General features: G+C 51.1%; 1 protein-coding gene and 1 non-coding gene across 2 annotated transcripts in view; both read left to right on the top strand.

Annotated features, from left to right (window-relative positions):
- UNC13A (unc-13 homolog A) overlaps positions 1-18,308 on the top strand; it is a 64,168-nt gene extending 45,860 nt beyond the window's left edge. The window contains exons 30-45 of the mRNA XM_012809390.1: positions 175-271; positions 665-808; positions 1,781-1,864; positions 2,709-2,786; positions 3,053-3,141; positions 3,581-3,733; positions 5,231-5,354; positions 6,327-6,332; positions 7,891-7,929; positions 8,992-9,021; positions 10,384-10,440; positions 10,831-10,911; positions 11,509-11,656; positions 15,774-15,866; positions 16,368-16,527; positions 18,008-18,308. Of these exons, the coding sequence (XP_012664844.1) occupies positions 175-271; positions 665-808; positions 1,781-1,864; positions 2,709-2,786; positions 3,053-3,141; positions 3,581-3,733; positions 5,231-5,354; positions 6,327-6,332; positions 7,891-7,929; positions 8,992-9,021; positions 10,384-10,440; positions 10,831-10,911; positions 11,509-11,656; positions 15,774-15,866; positions 16,368-16,527; positions 18,008-18,308 (1,684 nt within the window). The remainder of the gene's footprint in view (positions 1-174; positions 272-664; positions 809-1,780; positions 1,865-2,708; positions 2,787-3,052; positions 3,142-3,580; positions 3,734-5,230; positions 5,355-6,326; positions 6,333-7,890; positions 7,930-8,991; positions 9,022-10,383; positions 10,441-10,830; positions 10,912-11,508; positions 11,657-15,773; positions 15,867-16,367; positions 16,528-18,007) is intronic.
- Positions 4,328-4,435, top strand: LOC111727431. The gene has a single exon (XR_002774989.1). It is a non-coding gene; the product is annotated as a U6 spliceosomal RNA (small nuclear RNA).
- Positions 18,309-18,744: the final 436 nt, after the last annotated feature.

Here is an 18,744-nt window from a genome sequence, read left to right as displayed (position 1 = left end):
TAAACTGAGGCCTGGTGGGGAGGTGACAGAGGAGTAACCTCTCAAGGTCACAGGGTGAGTTTGAGGTATAATGGGGCCCATCCCAGCACCAGCCAGGAGTGTATTAAAACCAGTCAGCACAATAGCTGAGGGGGATACAAGGCAGCAGGGCATCACCCTAGCTTCTCATTCTAGGTGGTTTGAACCCTTTGTTATCCAGTGGTTGGATGAGAATGAAGAAGTATCCCGGGATTTCCTGCATGGTGCCCTGGAGCGAGACAAAAAGGATGGGGTGAGAAGGCTGACCCACAGCCATATCCCCAGTCTTGCCATAGTGACCTACCTCACTCCCTCTGAGGTCCTCTGGGATCCAATCTGGGGACAAAATATGCCTTTGGGATGAAGCCAGTCTCTACTAGATGTCCGCCATCTTTGTCTTGCTCTCGGTTTTTAAAGTCTTTTGTTCATTCAACAACCATGGAAAGTGAGTTCATCAAGCCCAACCCTTTCACCTACCCCATGGCCCCTAGAGATTGGCTGTATGTCAACTTCACCTTCTGTTTAGCTCCTCCCCCCCAAGGCAGTTGGTCTCTGGCTCTCCCTGTGGAGAATGGGGAGGGGTGGGGGCTCCAGGGCTTCTCCAGGATTGACTTCCTCCTATCTCCTGGCCTCCTTTCCACTACAGTTTCAGCAGACCTCCGAACATGCCCTGTTCTCCTGTTCTGTGGTGGACGTCTTCTCCCAACTCAACCAAAGCTTTGAAATCATCAAGAAACTTGAGTGCCCTGACCCCCAGATCGTGGGGCACTACATGAGGCGCTTTGCCAAGGTGCAGGAATGTGGGTAGTGTTGGGCTGGGAGCTAGGGTCAGGGCTGGGGATGGCTGGGTAGTTGAGGTCACTATTGGAGATATGTCAGGTTGGGGTTGAGGCTGAGATTGGGTTTGAAATCAGAGGTGGGGTTGGTGATGTCATTGAAGTTAGAGTTGAGTTTGGGTTTGGGTTAGGGTTTATGTTGAGGTTGGATGTGAATTGGGTTGAGGTTGGAGTTAGGGTTGACATTAGAGCTGGGTTGGTGATGTCACTGAAGTTGGAGTTGAGTTTGGGGTTAAGGAGATTGGTGACAGAGGTCATAAGTGAAGTTAGCAATGTCATTTGGTTGATATCATTGAGGTTGGTGTCGGAGCTTAGATTGAAGTTTGTGTTGAGATTGGGGTTGGGGTTGAGATTTGGGCTGGGTTTGAAGTTAACAGTGAGATTGAGATCAGGGTTGAGGTCATAAGTGGGCTTGGCAATGCCATTTGGCTAGAGTTGAGGTTGGAGTTTGAGGCTGAGGTTGGGATTGGGTTTAAAGTTACTATTAGGGTTAGGTTTTGATTTTGGATTAAAATTGGAGTGAATGCTAGGATTTATACAAAATTTAAATAGGCCTCAGGGTGAGTTTGGTACTGGGGTTGAAATCTTATTGTATTGGTGTTAGGCCATGTAGACCTTGGGATTATAAGTAGGCACTGGGATTTGATTTGAGACCAAGTTATACTTGTGGTTGAAACTAGATTAATATGATGGTTGGTTGCTCTGAGAATGAGCTGATTCTACATAATCTTTATTTGGTGGTGTCTGTCCTGGATCTTGATGGTTATCCTGTGTGTAGAATTTTCCCAGCCCAATGATCTCTCCTAGGTACTAATAGGTTTCAGATTCATCCCTGATCTCACTAGTAGCTCTAGATGGGACCTGGTGATCAGCGCCCCTCCTGGCTCCAGTAACCTTCTCTCACTCACCCTCTGTGTCTTCCCCAGACCATCAGTAATGTGCTCCTCCAGTATGCAGACATCATTTCCAAGGACTTCGCCTCCTACTGCTCCAAGGAGAAGGAGAAAGTGGTGACCTGTGGGGGCCCATGTGCTGTTCAACCCCACCTCCCACCCCCAGCCCCACTCAGTATTCCCAGGGCTCCACTCTTCCCAGGGCTCAGACACCTATGTGTCCAATCATGCTTGGTCTGACTGTGTTGATAGTATAGTATTGTGTGTGTGTTTAAATGTGCTTGTTTGAATGTGTGTGTTTAAAGTGTGTGTGTCCAACTGTATGTGTCTGAGTATGCGGGATGTGAGTGCATGTGGTTGATTGTGTATTGTCTGTCTAGTTGTGTTGACTTGTATACTGTGTGGGTCCAGTTATGCGCTTCTGGGTGTGTGTGTTTCACGCCATGTTTTGTCTAGTTGTGTTGAGTTGGTATAGTGTTTATATATACGTGTGTGTCCATATGTCTGACTATGTATGTCTAAGTTTATGTGTCTATGAGAGGGTCTCATTGTGTGTGTGTACATCTGGGAGTGAGGTCATACACCTCCACTGGGTCATTGATTGTTGCAAATGAAATTTTCAGGGTGTGAGTGTGCAAAGCTTTGGGCCATGTAGAAGAATATGGAACTATGACAGAGACTACCCTTCCTGCTACTTCCAGAGTTCCCAGTTCCTCTCCTGGACCCACCAGGCCCATGTGGGAAATTGAGACCTTCACCCCCTTCCCCCACCTTGATCCCCAGAGACATCCCCCCCCATACACAACACTTCCAGGAATCTGAGTCCAAACGCCATCTTCCATTTTCTGGTGGCCCTGTGGGACCCCAGACCCTGAAACCATCCTGAGGTCCCTGGCAGTGGGTAGGGGAAGCTCCAGGGAGGGATCCTGAGGCCTGACTCCCCCTTTCTTCTCACCCCCAGCCTTGCATCCTCATGAACAACACTCAACAACTACGAGTTCAGCTAGAAAAGATGTTTGAGGCCATGGGAGGAAAGGAGGTGAGGCAGTGCTCAGATGGGGCTGGAGAAGGGACAGCATCACCAGTAATCCTGTGTCCCCAAAGACCCTAGCACTCAATACCAATAGGCCTGAGGATAAATTCCAACTCAGCCACTCCTCCAAACCCAAGCTCAAGGCTTAACTGTTAATGCCTCAGTTTCCTCTCCAGCCCTTTGGAATCCCTTTCCCTGGGTCAGATGAAAAAAATGCCTAGTTCACGTGGATACTTAATTAACTCAGCCTGATGTCCCCTCCCCTCCCTTAGCTGGATGCTGAAGCTAGTGACATCTTGAAGGAACTGCAGGTGAAACTCAATAACGTCTTGGATGAGCTCAGCCGAGTGTTTGCTACCAGGTGGGAGCATCTCTAGGGCTGGGGGCAGCAGGGAGGGAATATCCCCCAGATCCCTGGTACATTTGGAGACCCAGCATATGTAGAGGTAAAGACTTCAGGCCCAAGGTTAAACAAAACTGAGGGCAAATCCTGGCTTCACTGCTTACTAATGGTGTGTGACCTTAGGTGAGTCCCTTAACCTCTCTGAGACTTAATTTATTCATCTGTAAAGTGGGAATGATAATGATAATAGTACCAGAGTAGGACTATGAGAATGAAATGAACAACACAGATAAATGTTAGCCCAGTGCTGTTATTATTCCTCACCCTTGCTCAATTATGTACCATTGCTGTCTGATTCTGGTGATAAAAGCTCAAGGTCCACTAATCAGCATTTGTGGCCTCATCCTCTGGGAATCAAGGAGAGTCTTGTCTGAGCCCCTCCCCTCTGTGCTCCCAGCTTCCAGCCACACATCGAAGAGTGTGTCAAACAGATGGGTGACATCCTTAGCCAAGTTAAGGGCACAGGAAATGTGCCAGCCAGTGCCTGCAGCAGCGTGGCCCAGGATGCTGACAATGTGTTGCAGCCCATCATGGACCTGCTGGACAGCAAGTGAGCTGGGCCAGGTGCACTGGGAGTGGCAAGGGGTGGGGCCACAGAGACCCCAGGGCTGGCCTGGAGAGGGCATTCAGGGCATATTTGCTGGGTGGTGGTTGAACAGTTTTGACCAATAAGTAGGTGGCAATGTGAAAGGAAGGAAATATAGGTGTGTAAATAATTGAAAGGATTTGTGTGTAAATATTTGTGTGGATGAATGAATGGCAGTTGGATAGATAGGTAACACGAGGAATGGGCAGGTGAGTGGAAACATGGATTAAAAGATAAATGCTTGGAAGTATAAATGGAAGATGGATAGCTATATGATAGTTGGGTAAATACTTGGATGATAAGTAAATATTTTAATGGATGGATATTTAGAATGAGAGGTAGGTAGATCAGTGGTTCTCAACCTGTGGGTCACAGCCCCTTTGAGGGTTGAACAACCCTTTCACAGGGGTTGCCTAAATACATCCTGCATATCAGATATTTACATTACAATTCATAACAGTAGCAAAATTAAAGTTATGAAGTAGCAATGAAAATAATTTTATGGTCGGGGGTTACTACAACATGAGGAACTGTATTAAAGGGTTGCGGCGTGCTTGCTTTGGCAGCACATATACTAAAAAAAAAAAAATTGGAATGATACAGAGAAGATTAGCATGGCCCCTGCACAAGGATGATACGCAAATTCGTGAAGCATTCCATAAAAAAAAAAAGGGTTGCAGCATTAGGAAGGTTGAGAACCACTGACATAGATGGATTGCTGGGTGGGTGGGTAGATGGATAAATAGGGAACTATTTGGATGAATGAATAAATGTTTTAACGCTTGGATGGATAGGGGATGAATGGGTAGGTGGGTGGGGGATGGGTGGAATGAAGGGTAGATGGAAGGATGAGTGGACAGAAGGAGCATGGGAGGATAGATAGATGAATGGATGGACGGGTGGATGGATAGATAGATAGAAAAAGAGATGGGGAGAGAATTAAAGAAAGTTGGAGAAAGGATAGTTTGGTGGGTTACTGGGTCATTTGGTGGATGAATCATGGTGGATTGCCTCTCTTTCAGGTCCTTTACATCCAATCACAAATACTTTGCTATCTTTCCTCTCAAGTCTGCCCTCCTCTGACCATTCCCCTCCTCTTCCTTCTGGGCATGTGGTCTTAGCCCTCTCATAGTCCCTGATCTCCTGACTTCCTATTCCAGTTCATCCTCCACACTGTTCTTTCAAACTGTCCCCATCCTCATTATGAGGCCCAAGCCTTCCTCCCAGATGTTGAGGCCCATTCAATATGGCTTCTGCTGACCTGTCCAGCCACCACTGGCTCTTCTCCATTGTGTATCATATATCATCACTCCATCAGATCATCTGGGGATTCCTGAGCAAGCTGTGTATGCCTCTTGCATGTCCAGGAAATGCCTTCCCACTTTGCCCACCTGTTGAGGGAAAGGGCTGTGCAGGTTGGGGCTAGCTGGGCCCTCTCTCAGACCTGCTGCTTGCCCCCAGCCTGACTCTCTTTGCCAAAATCTGTGAGAAGACGGTGCTGAAGCGAGTGCTCAAGGAGTTGTGGAAGCTGGTTATGAACACCATGGAGAAGACCATCGTCCTGCCACCCCTCACTGACCAGACGGTGAGACCCAAAAGGGACCAGAGGGGTGACTGGCACCACCTCCCCAGTGGGAGCCCAGAGAGCTTGGTGCCTAGAGGCTGGGGGAGGGTGAGAACAAACACGCTGGGGCACAGAGAGGTCGTCCAGGTGCAAGGGCCATCCAAGGTCATAGAAACCACCAGAGAATAGTGGGGCCATTCAAAGATCAGAGAGGTCATATATAGGTCAAGGATCATCAAAGGCTCAAAGAGGACATTCAAGGATGAGCTGGGGTTGTTCCAAGGTCTAAGATATAAAATAGTTAAGAGAAGTCTAACGGACAGAGGTCACACATAGGTGAAGGGATCATTCAAAGGTTGGAGGTCATCCAGAAAACAGGTCCATTTGAGGATAGGTCATAGGGGTTAGTAGATTCATTAAAGGGCTTTGGGGACCAATTGGGAGACAAGGAGGAAAGACACTATGGACTTCAAAAATCAGACCCCAATAGACCAAATGGCTCCTGGAGCTCAGCCAGAGGTTGTGGAGAGCATCAAAGTTCAAAGAGGTCAAGCAGAGGTCAGCGGTCATCCCTAGACCAGAACAGTGCATCTGGGATCCTTCTGGGAATAAATCAGAGACCACAATCCCCAGGATCAGGGTGCTCAGTGGGGAAGAGGGAACTCAGACAACTGTGAGTGAGCGTGGGTCCCTCCAGGAAGTGTTAGGAGCCTGAGGACAGTGGCAGCACACAGGCTGTGGGTACAGAATGGAGAGTGGGAGGACATGCGTAGGTGCACCTGGGAGACTTGGGGAGGGTGGGCAGGGGCAGCAGAGAGGCGATGGTGGTGAGGGAGGCTCGGACTTTCCAGCCTTCCCCTGCATTGGGCTGGGCTAGGGCAGGGGTCTTCTCCTTGGTACCTGCTGTCTCAGTCCATTCCCTGGCCTTCCCTGGAGACTCATGGTAACTTATTCCCCCCTCCCCTACCACCCCACCCTCGTCACGGCTGACAGATGATCGTAAGTAGAGACCCGTCTGTCCGTCTGTCTGTCCGTCCGCTCTGTGTCTGGACTCGGCCCATCGCGTGGCTGCACCCTCTCCCCAACCCAGCGCCCCTTCCTGTCCCACCAGCCCTCACCCATCATCCTACCTTCCCGCCTAGATGTGCCTGTGTCTGTCTTGGGCGGGGCATGGGGAGGGGGCGGGGCTTGGAGGGAGGGAGGCCACACCTACCAGCCCATACCCCTTGGGAATCTAAAGGAGGTCCCCTGCCTACTCCCAAACCCAGGCCCCACCTCCTTCCCTCACATCTGCCCTCGCCCTTTAATTGGCATCCTCCCTTGCTCCCATGCTCAGACTCTGCCAGGATATCTGGGTCTCTCCCTGTAGCTAGAAAAAGATTCCATCTCTCTGACCTCCCCTTTGGGGTCTGAATTGTTAGGGGCCTTCCAAATGCAGGTCCACACCATGTGGGTCCCTACTCTGCTGCTCAGCACGGGACCAAATCCCCAAAATTCCAAGCTCCAGGCGCTGTTCCTCTGTACCCAACTACCCTGCCTACCCCACTCTGACATACACGCAGCAACACACCTAAGTGCTCAAGTGGGAGTCAGTGTCATGGCTTTGGGTACCAGGCAGACTTGGGGTCAATTCCTAGCCCAGCCTCTGTCTCTCTGTGACCTTTAGAAGTCACTTCACCTCCAAACCTCTGTTTCCTCTGAAAAATAGGGTTCACTGCAGCAATTTTTTGAGGATTGTTGTAAGAAGTAAATGGGGCGGTACATTAAAGTGCTCATCTTAGTGACTGGCTCAGAAGCAGAGATTGCTAAATCAGAGTTAATGTTTTTGGTGGTGGTGGTTGTAGGCAGACATGTACTAGAGCAGAGACAAAACCATTTTAGTTTCCCCCCATCTGGCAAGACAAGGCCATTACAAAATTTCATTTTGTGAAGAGTTGACAAGTGTTCATCTTACTTCTCAGGGGCTGCAGCGTACTCAACCATAGACTCTGGAAGGCAGGGAGATAATTTGAATTTAATGGTACTTTCTGTATGCCAGACCTTCTCATAGCGGCTATTTCAGTTCACCGTTATGACAATCTTTAAGTGAAGTGGATATTATTATTTCTATTTTTCACATGAGGAAAAGCTGAGATTCAGAGAGAAGGAGTTGCTTGCTCAAGGTTATGTAGTAAATATATGCTGGAGTCAGGATTCAAAATCAAATCTGTCTGAGTATGTAGCCCATTTGTGTTCTGTTAACCCAAGAATCTAGAGCATCACATGTACAGTAAATGTGAATGGATTATATTTTGGCAGTGACTTTTCTCTTTTCTTTCTAGCTCTCTATATTTCTCTCTCCTTTTCTCTCCCTCTCTCTCCTTTCCTATCTCTCTGACTCTCACACCATTTAAAAATCAGTAGTTGAAGCATACATACACACAATCCCCATGGAACCCAGTCACCAGCCCCCTGTGCAGTGTAGATTCCCCAACCCCATGAGTATACCTGTGAGTATCCTGGGTTTCCACCCTGCATGGTTTATCAGGTTGATCACCCTGTGACATTGTCTCTGCAGGGCAACCTCTTGAGAAAACATGGCAAGGGATTAGAAAAGGTAATGAGGGCCTCATCTCACTGAGGTCCAAAGCTCTGGTGTCTGGGACCTGTGTGCATGTGTTGTCTGTGTGCATGGGCAGGAAGGTCAGCTGGGGGTCAGATAGGAGACAGATGTCCTAACAAGATCCCTCAAAACCAGAAGTCAGAGACAAGGTGATTGTTCAGGGACAGGACATGGAGTATGTGTGCATGTTTGAATAAAAGTGTGTGCACAAACAGCTCCCATCCTCTCACAGCAATACCCACATCCAATTCCTCACATCTCTGAGTTCAGCTGAAATCCTGTAGCTTCTTAAACAGCCCAGATGCTAGATCACTTCCCTGGACTGGGACATGTGTTGTTTATTTTTGGTAGTTTTTTTGTTCTAATGGGTATTTGTCATTAAAGAGATGGGAGCTGCAGCAACACACAGCAGTGTCTTGCTGTAATATTGTGCAGAGATGTGCCTGTATGTGTATCAGTGGGATCCCAGCTTTGTGAATGTGGGTCACAGGGCATACCTACTCACTCAGCCAGCTCTTAGGGGGAGGCACATTTGATGAGCCAGGCACAAGTATGTGCATCCATGTGGGGGCAAGGATGTGTTGATTTATGTGTTTGATTGTGCACATGTGTGCAAGTGTGTAGAAGTGCACTTGTGTATTTTGGTGTGTGAATTTCTCCACGTTGAGTGAACTTGCAGTATATGTTAGTATGTTGTGAAGTCAGGCCTGCCAGGATAAGGTCTTTGGGGCCGGGAGAAGGGGGACTCTGAGCCCCCTCTCTTGTTCCTGCCTCCCTCAGTGTCCTATCCTGGGGCAGGCTGACTGTGGAATGGGGCTGGTGCCAGCCTCCTGGGCACACCCAGAGTGTGCTGGCAGTCAAGGAATCTGGCCCCAAGCCCCCACTGGGGGACAAGGAAAAGTACTAACTGGGGAGGGGACCCACCATTAGACACAGGATCTGGGAGGGAGTCATGAGCTGGAAAGTGAGATTGTGTTTTGAGGGGGCAGGGAATTCCCACTAAGTATCTTCTCAGGAGCCACCAGAACTCTGACCTCCACCTGATTCTCTCCACAGGGCAGGGTGAAATTGCCAAGCCACTCAGACGTAAGACCGGCCTCTCACTGTCTGTCTGGCTCCCACCCCACCCCTGTACCCCCTTCCACGTCTGTGGTCCGTGCCGTCGGGGGGCGTACTGTGAACCTGTGTGTTGGTCTCTTCTTCCTTTGTCTGTCTGGCTTGCTTGTGGGGGTTGGAGGGTGGGGTTGGTGGGTGGGGCAGAGGGTGCCCAGGAGGGCCCCTGATCCCCACTGGACTACAGGTGGGTGCAGCAAGGGAAACAGAGGCCCAGAAAGCTGGGTGCCTGAGTAACTGTGCCTCACAATAGCATAAGCCAGGATGATAATAATACCAGTAGGACTGCTATCATCATAATTCCAAATATCTCAACAGGAAATGGGTTCCTCCCACCTATCCCCACCCAGGACCCCCAGATCACCCCAGGATCCTGTAATGCTCAAGACTCATTACTTCATAGATACTCATCTCCCCTCAACCCCCATGCTAGTATGGGTACCCCCATTAGCCAGAGGAGGAATCAAGGCCTAGAGGTCAGGGACATGCCTGAGGTCACCCAGCACAATGGTGGAGAAGTCCAGACAAGTGGCATCTAAACTGGGACCCTGTCTCACTTATTATTGCCCATGACTTTGAGACCAAGTGATGATTACGCTGCTGAGCAAAGACATGTTTAGTCCCAACTAAGCCACAAAGTGGATGTAATTTCCTGCATCTAAATAGGAAAACAGGCTCAGAGAAGTTAAGTGACTTGCCCAGGACTACAAAGCAGAGCTAGGATTTGAACCCAGGCCTAGTGGCTGTCAGAGCTTTAACCACATCACCATCTTGACAGTATCTTGTTTGGTGGGGGGAGGTGGGGAGATATGGAGGTGTATGTTTGGGGAGGGAAGGATTTTTTCTTTAGATGGTTAGACTCACCCCACCTCCCCGTATTACAAGGAAAACTTCCTCACAGAAGGAATGGACCCTTGGGGTGGGGGAGGAGGTTCACCAGAGCCAGTTCCTGACTCAAGGCTTCCTAACTGGGGGCTAGAGAGTTCTACCCATGCCCATAAACACCACTGTCTGGGGCCCCCTCGCTCACTGCCCCTCACAGCCCCATCCTGCCTGTTCCTCTTCTTTGTCTCACAAGTCTGGGGTTTTGGTGGGGACAAGAGGGTGAGTAATAACCCCATGAGAATGGGATTTCCAGGGAGAAGGTCTTCGTGTTCTCCTCAGCACTTCCTGGGGGACTCCAGACCTCCATCCACAGGACAGTACCAATTGCCTTGCTCAGAGCCATTGGACAAGAACCAGGATGGTGTCCATGGCTGGGGTGTCAGCTGGGTGCTTCGGAAGTGAGCTGAAGGACCCCTGCCCTCACCCAGTTGTGTCTGTTGTTACCTGCAGGGAACACAGATGATCTTCAATGCAGCCAAGGAGTTGGGACAGCTGTCCAAACTCAAGGTGAGGGGTGGGGCAGAAGGAGCAGATTATGAGGGGGGCGCTTCCTAGGGGGCAGATCCCAGGATGGTGACAAGCATTGCGGGCTCAAGAGATAGAAACCCTACTCACTAGCTTAAACATAATTTACTTACTACAATGTGTTGGGAAGATGCCCATAGATCCGATTCAGGTCAGCTTGATCAAGAGTGCAAGTCATTTATTCAACAAATATTATTGAGTGCCTACTGTGTGCCAATCACATGCTGGGTCCTCACATGCTGGGTCCTTGGATGATGAAAAGATGGACCCTCAGTCCACTCCTAGAAGTTGAACAGGGATGAGACCCATAAATAGGCAGATCTCAAGGTGGGGCCTGCTCTGCCCAGCTGGCCCCTCTCCACATCCATCCAGGACCACATGGTACGAGAAGAAGCCAAGAGTTTGACACCGAAGCAGTGTGCAGTCGTTGAGCTGGCCCTGGACACCATCAAGGTGAGAGGCCCTACCCCTGCCTATTCCAAAAGGGGCAGGCAGAGGGCATGGCTGGTGTGGATTTAGGCTCACCTCCAACCCACACTAATTAATTCAGTTTATAAATACTCCCTGATTCCTTCTGTACCACAGCTAGCTGTGGTCACAGGCCAGTGGAGACAGCTGAATACAGACATCCTTCGCTTTCTGGGTTTAGCCCTACAGTATAGGGCAAGATGGGCTCTGGGAGAGCCTAGCTGGGGAGGAGCAAGGGCTTTCTGGAAGAGGGCAGGTGGGAAGTGGGTTCTAAGAAATACATAGTTCACTAGACAAAGCAAATAGAAGCAAGGTGCAAGGTCTAGTGGGCACAGTAAGGATAAAGGCCCTGAGGCAGGAAAGATCTGGGGAGACATTTGGGAGGGAGGTGAGGCATGGATGTTATTCCCAAGGTGCTGGGAACCACTAGTGGGTTTGGGGCAAAGATGGAGGTGCAGAAGTAGCAAGATCCTGCTTGGGTGGGGGTCAGCAAAGTTGGAAAGGAGCCTTAGGAGCTGTCAAACTCTATGGGCAAATAGTGAGTTCTTCCAGCCTCACCTGTCTGTACTCCATTTCCTACAGCAATACTTCCATGCAGGTGGCGTGGGCCTCAAGAAGACCTTTCTGGAGAAGAGTCCAGACCTGCAATCTTTGCGCTACGCCCTGTCCCTCTACACACAGGCCACTGACCTGCTCATCAAAACCTTTGTGCAAACGCAGTCTGCCCAGGGTAAGGCGCCACAGACTCCACCACCCTTTCCCCGGTCCCCGCAGCCTCCATTGGCTCACCCTGTATGTGACGTCATGGGCGGGGCAAAATTGATACCTACCGGAGCTCTGGAGCTCCAAGAAGTCAGGGTACCAATGAGTGATCAACAGCTTATGAGAGCGGGGCCTATGACAACCTAGGGCCAGGAAGTGATTGACATCTCCTGGAATAAGAGTGACACTCCTTGGGGTGGGACCGACAGCGTCGTAGGGCTACAAGGCAATTGTCATCTCCTGGAAGAATCTATATTTCCAGGGCCAAAAATTGATTGGCAGCTGCTGGGGCAGGACCTTGACAGCCCTGGGTCAGGGAATGGTTAATAGTTCTGGGGGTGGGACCTTTTTGAGCTGAGTGATCGACAGCTTAGAATGGGCAGGACGTCTGACATTCCGGGCCCAGGGTCTCGACTGAGGGGTGGGAGAAGTGGACAGAGAGGGAGTTCCCACTTCTCAAATTCTCTGTCTCTTTCTTTCTGTCTTTTGCTTATGTCTCCTGTCCTCTGAGCTCACACATAGCAGCTGGGGCAGGATCGAGGGCAGGACTCCCCTGCGGATCCCCCTTTTTCAAAATTGGTCCTAAAGGTGCAGACATGGGAAAGGAGGTTGGCAGCTGACCTCAGGAATGAGAGGGAAAGTTGCTATCGATTCCTAGGCCAGGGTGAGGGGACCAAAGCCCTGTGGCTTCCCCCCACCCCCCCAACCCGGTCAGCCCAAAGCCCTCCCTGGATTTCTGTTTTCGATGTTCAGCTTCCTTCCTAGTCCTTGCTGCTTTATTGTCTCTGGTGTCACCGGAGCAGGAGGCTGTCTGTCTGCCTGTCTGTCTGCAGCTGACTTTTCTCTCTCTCTTTGTTTTTCCTCCCTCTCACTCGCTGTCCCCTCTTCCGCGCCTTCCCTGCCACGCACACTCCTCCATCCTTTCCTCTCACTCACTTGTCTTTCTGCCCTCCCCATGCTTTCTCCCTCTCTCCCCCCTCACCCTGCCCCGTGATTAGTCCATGGTGGAAAAGGGACTAGGTTTACCCTTAGTGAAGACATTTATCCTGAGAAGGGTACGTGCCTCTGCCCCCGCCCCTCGCCCACGCGCCTGGTGCCCAGTGCCTGCGCCCCTCCTGGCCGGCTAGTAAAAGGCCTGTCCCTCCGCCTCCCCGGCCTGCGGGGCCCCACCCAGGCCTGACCTGCGGGGAGGGAGAAGGACGACTTGCTGGTTCCACATGGGGAAGGGGAAGCCATTCCAGTCGGAATCCCAGAATCCGTTTCTCCCATGATGCATCTTTTAAGCCAGATCCTGGGTCCGCAGGACAAGTATCTATGAGGTTAAGAGCAGGGCACAGGTCAGCCACTACGCTGCTGGGCACTTCGGGCAAGAATCTGCCTTCCTGAGCCTCAATTTTCTCATCTGTAAAGTGTGGACAGTCAAGGACCGTACTTCATAGGATTATTTTTAAGGACTCTCTTAGTCCTAAAATTTTAGCTCAAATCCTGGCACATAATGAACTCACAGCAATTGTTAGCTGTTGTTATAATTGTACTGGATGTCACATTTCCCAGAGTAGAAAAAAAATTAACATTTATGAAGTTCAGCTTGGGCAACATAGCAAGATCCTATCTCTAAAAATATAAAAGTAAACTAGCTGGGCATGTTGGCATGTCTATAGTCCCAACTCTTTAGGAGGCTGAGGTGGGAGGATCACTCAAGCCCAGAAGTTGAAGGTTGCAGTGAGCTATGATCACACCACTGTACTCCAGCCTGGGCAATACAACAAGACACCATCACAGAAGAAAAAAAAAAAAAAGGAAGGAAGGAAGAGAAGGAAGGGCAGGGAAGGGAGGGAAGAAGGGAAAGGAAGGGAAGGGAAGGGAAGGGAAGGAATGAAAAGAAAAGTATTTATCAGGCTCTAACTCTGAGCCAGACTCTGTGCCAGGCATTTTTTGGGGAATTTCAGAAAGACTTCTTCAACTGCCCCATGAGGCATCCATCATTCCACAGATGAGAAGACTGATTGCTGAAGGTGATTAAACCACTTGCCCAAGGAACCCTCCCCTGCAGTTGGGCCTAGGATTTGGGGAGTGGGGAGTGGGGTTAAGGGAATCAAACATAGGCCCAGTAAAGACCCTCCCCCATGGAGCCAGCAAACCACGGGATGGGGGTGCCCAGCACTACCCTCCTCCCCCCTTCTTACTAGCTTTGGCCTTGGTCTGACCCCTCACCCAACCCACCACTGTCCGACTCCCCTGGCACCCCAGTCTGGCCCGGATTGAGCTTGCTCTAAAGCATCAGCCTGAGGGGGGTGGTGAGGCTGAGCATGTGACTGGTGGTGGGGAAATGGGAGCCTGAGACGACCAGGAATTTGGCCTGGGGTGGGCAGTGAAGACCAGGGGCTCATGTCCCAGTCTTGGGGTGATGGGATCTCTCCCCCCTCTGCTCCCCAGCCCTCAGTCACTTCCTGTCCAGTGCAAGGTAACCCGGATCAACCTTTGACTGACCCAGTCTCCCACCCCCCACCCCCACCTCCAACTTTCCCCTTGTTCTTCCTGTGCATGGGGTGATCCAAGAGTGGGAGCTGCCTGGGGGGATGGAAGGGACTTGGAGGGGTGTTGGCGGTCACAGGTCTACAGGCCCAGCAGAATGCCCTTCAGAGTCACAGATGGGGAACTAAGAAGCTTTTAGGTTGCCTCTTCAACAATCCTCATCAAAACTAAACATTCACAACACTTGTGGTGACCCAGAATAGAAGTGCACCTCACCATGACTCAAGCAGAAAAGGGAATTTGTTGGCTCCAGAACTGAAAGATTAAGGGTTTATTGGCACCAGGAGTCACTGGATCTAGAGTTTCCATCAATGCCATTGGTCATTAGTCTCTGCTGTAGGACTCATTCTCCCCTCATTGGCCAGAGGGAGACTCTTTCCTAAGAGTCATAGCCAAAGTACCAAGCTCAAGTCCTGCTGGGCCAGCTTGGGTCACATAACCATCCCTAATCCAATCACTGCAGCTATGGGAATGCTCTGGGAAACAGGGAAGGCTCTAATTGCAGTTTTTGGCCGGGGCTGGGTTTGAACCCACCACCTCCGGTATATGGGCCTGGCACCCTACTCCTTTGAGCCACAGGCACCTCCTGGAATGCTCTAATTGGACAGCTGTGGTTCATTCAATCATTTCTGAAGTGTAGGATGGAGCCTACCCTACCTGAGTGAGTGTGGGAGTATTTCTCAACAGAAAAATAGACACTGTACCAGAAGGAGAATATTGGCAGAGAAAATAAAAGATTCCCCTACAAGCTGTCACTTCAGTGGAGATGAGGATTCTGGGTCTGATGATGCAGTGAGATGGTCCATGGGACTGGATCAAATATAACAAGTGCAGAGTAGGGGGAAATGAGAGGTAATAAGGAGGGACATTGCAAATCACAACAGAAGACTTGATTATTTCAGAGTAAGTGGGAGACATGGAAGAAAGTTTTGAGCACAGGAGGGACAGGATCTGACTTAATAGGATTTTTTCCTGGCTGGTGTATTAAAAGTAACTGGGAGGGTGTGGAAGCAGGGGGACCAGTGAGAAGGCTACTGCAATACACAACGATGGAGGCAGGACCAGGATAGAGGTAAAGGACATGAGTCCAGTTCTGGATGTATTTTGAAGGTGGAGCTGGGCAGGATTTTCTGGTATACAAGTGCCTAGTCTGCAGGATGAGAATCAGGAATGTATGGCATTGTTGCAGTCAAGAGGAAAAAAAGGAACGGGAGGCCAGGGTGTTGGATGCTGCCAAGAGATAGTGTAACATGAAGACTGAATTTTGACAACATGGTGGTTAGTGGAAGGAGAAAAAGAAAAACAGTCGCATTGGTCTCAAAGAGGTTAAGAGATCTACCTGACATCACACAGCAAGGCAGTTAAGGGCCAGAACCCAGGATTCTTGGCTTCCCAAGAGGACCTACCATCTTGATCCCTCTCAGTGCATTCCTATCAAGGCTGAAGACCTGCTGCCGCCAGCACATGGTGGGTGGAAGGTAGTCAGGGTCCTTCCTAGTGGATAGGAAAGAATGGAGCTCACACCAAGCATTCTCCCCTGCCTTGCCCAGGCTCGGGTGTGGAAGACCCTGTGGGTGAAGTCTCCGTCCACGTTGAACTCTTCACTCATCCAGGAACTGGGGAACACAAGGTCACAGTGAAAGGTGAGTGGTCTGAGGTAGGAGGGAGTATGTCTCAGCCAAGACAGAAACCAAACTCAAAACTGTTTTAAACAAGAAAAAGAATTTTTTTTGTCTAATGGTTCTTAAAACTAAGAAGTCCAGAGGTAACCATCTTCATGCATGGCTGGATCCAGGAGTGCAAAGGATGTTATAGGACTATAGAGAAGTCCCTGCCATCTTTTCTTGCATTTCATCCCTAATGTGTTTCTCCTCCTCTATAGAATCACATAGTGCTCAGCCCCCACCAGCACTGCAGCCTGAAGCTAGGGGAAGGAGAAAGTTCAGGGCTCACTTTCCATTTTCTAATGCACAAGACAAGTTTTATGCATGTACTTTCTCTCACATCTCATCTGCCAGAACTTAGTCATATGGCCATAGTTAGCCAAGGGGGCATGCTAGGAAATGTAGTTTTTATTTCAGATAGGTTTTGAAAATCAAACAGACTTCACTAGGGAATTTTTACTTTTTACTTTCCCCCAACAGTGGTGGCTGCCAATGACCTCAAGTGGCAGACTTCTGGCATCTTCCGGCCATTCATCGAGGTCAACATTATTGGGCCCCACCTTAGTGACAAGAAACGCAAGTTTGCGACCAAATCCAAGAACAACAGCTGGGCTCCCAAGTACAATGAGAGCTTCCAGTTGTGAGTCTGGGATGCTTTTGAGGAGCCCGGGGAGAAGGGAGGGGCATCTGCCAGGTGAACCTCAGGGCCAACTAGGCAGGAGGGATGTCTGATGAGCTAATGGTACCTGGGTGCAGGAATGGGAGAGGTGGGGAAGCCGGAAAAGGAAGCATCTTAGTTTGCAGGAGTAAGGGGACAACACCATGATGATGGTCATCTGGGGCAAGCAGGTCACAAGAGAGGAAGTGAGTGTGATAAGAGGCATGGGGTGAGTGCAGATCGGATGAAGGGTAAAATAGTGATGAGTGCTTGTGAAGGGGAGAAATCTGGGCAGAAAGGGCATAGTGGGTAGTGCCATTTCTGGGTCTGGAGACTGGTCCAGTTAAGGGATGTAGGGGTTATTATGAGGCTTGTCAGTGAGGGTCTGGAGAACATGGGGGAAGGACTGAGGTCACTTGAAGATGGGGACTCCCAAAGTCAGCAGTGAGTCTTGTCAAGACTGTTGGAGCAGGTTTTCTGGGGAAGTTGGCTCTGGGAAATAGGAATGGAGTATTGCTCAGGACATGGGAGTGGGTGTCACATGGGATGAAGGTGGGATCACATCCGATGTGGGCTCTTGGAGTTAGGAGTGGGCCCAGTAAGAGCTGGCATCCTCTAGGAAGAGGTCAGAGCTTCTACAGGTCAAGGCTGTGGGCAGAGAGAGGTCACATCAGGACAGGGATCATGGTTAGAGGGCTGTGGGAATGCTTCTGAGGAAAAGCACGGGCTAGTTGGGGGCGGGGGCAGGAGGGACAGATTCCACCCTCAGGGTGTGCCAGAGTACTTCAGGGATAGAAGTCACCCTAGAAGGGGGATTTGAGGCACCAGTGTGGGTCTGACCCTAGGGAGGGGCTCTTGCTCAGCCAGCGGCAAAGGTCCATCTGAGAGTGCTTAGGGGTAGCACAGTGTCACCCCCGAGTGAGGAGCATGCAGGAGCCAGTGTCACTAGTGATGAGGCACTAGAGTGGGGTCATGTCTGAAGGCAGAGGTCTAGGGGTTAGAGGGGTGAGCTAGGAAACATGAAGGAGGGGCCACGTCAGGGGGAGAACTTAGGGGGATCCTGGTAAAGAGGCTTCTGGGTGAGATGTCTGGGGCAAGCAGCAGTTCAGTAGGCAGAGGACATAAGCGCGGGGGTATCTGGGCGTGGGGCTTGGTCAGGCAGGAGACAGGGTGGGGGGATCCCAGGGAAGGATCACTTGGAGGGAAGGGCAGAGGCAGGTTTGAGCCCGGGTGGGTGGGGAGAATCAAAAGACTTGACAGGAACTTTACCGAGGTGTGGGCGTGGCCCACCACAGGGTTGTGGGGCGTGTCACCAGGGTGAGAGGTGGGGCTAGCCCAATCTGGGAGGTGTTGGGCACCGGGGAACCAGGTGTGAACGTGGCCCCCACGTGGAGCCACTGAGGGAGTGGTGTTTCATGGGTGGGAAAGGCCTGTTCTTACGCCACGCCACGCCCTTCCGCAGCACGTTGAGCGCAGACGCGGGCCCCGAGTGCTATGAGCTGCAGGTGTGCGTCAAGGACTACTGCTTCGCGCGTGAGGACCGCACGGTGGGGTTGGCCGTGCTGCAGCTGCGCGAGCTGGTCCAGCGCGGGAGTGCCGCCTGCTGGTTGCCGCTCGGCCGCCGCATCCACATGGACGACACGGGGCTCACGGTGCTGCGCATCCTCTCGCAGCGCAGCAACGACGAGGTGGCCAAGGAGTTCGTCAAGCTCAAGTCGGACACGCGCTCGGCTGAGGAGGGCGGTGCGGCGCCTGCGCCTTAGCGCGGCGCTCGCGGGCGGGAGGCACTGAGCCTGCGCGGAGCGCGAGGTGGGGCGGGGCTTTTGCGCGGGCCTGACCTCCCCGAGGGCGAGGTTCCGGGCTCTGCGCAGGGGGCGGGCTGCGCCTGCGCTCTTGACTTAGCTTGCCTATCTGGGGAAATGTGCTTGGTTGACATCCCGCCCCTTCGGGAGGACACCCCTAAGGGCGCGAGGAAGGAAGAAGCCACATCCCCTGTTTAAGGCCACGCCCCCATCGTCTAGTGGGCACTTCGAGCTGGGTTGGGGGAAACCCTATCCCTCTAGAAGAGGCCACATCCTGGGGCTCTGGTACTGGAAGGCCGCGCCTCCTGACCCCTGGAAAAGCCATAAGATGGGTTCCAACTCCCTGGGGCCCAAGACCAATTGCCAAGTATGTAACTCTTAGCTCCTTGAAGGGCAG

Source organism: Otolemur garnettii, unplaced genomic scaffold (assembly GCF_000181295.1).
Source record: "Otolemur garnettii isolate 467f Iridium unplaced genomic scaffold, OtoGar3 scaffold00105, whole genome shotgun sequence".
Taxonomy (NCBI): domain Eukaryota; kingdom Metazoa; phylum Chordata; class Mammalia; order Primates; family Galagidae; genus Otolemur; species Otolemur garnettii.
The sequence above is the reverse complement of the archived record's forward strand: the minus strand, read 5'-3'. Positions and strand labels throughout refer to the sequence as shown.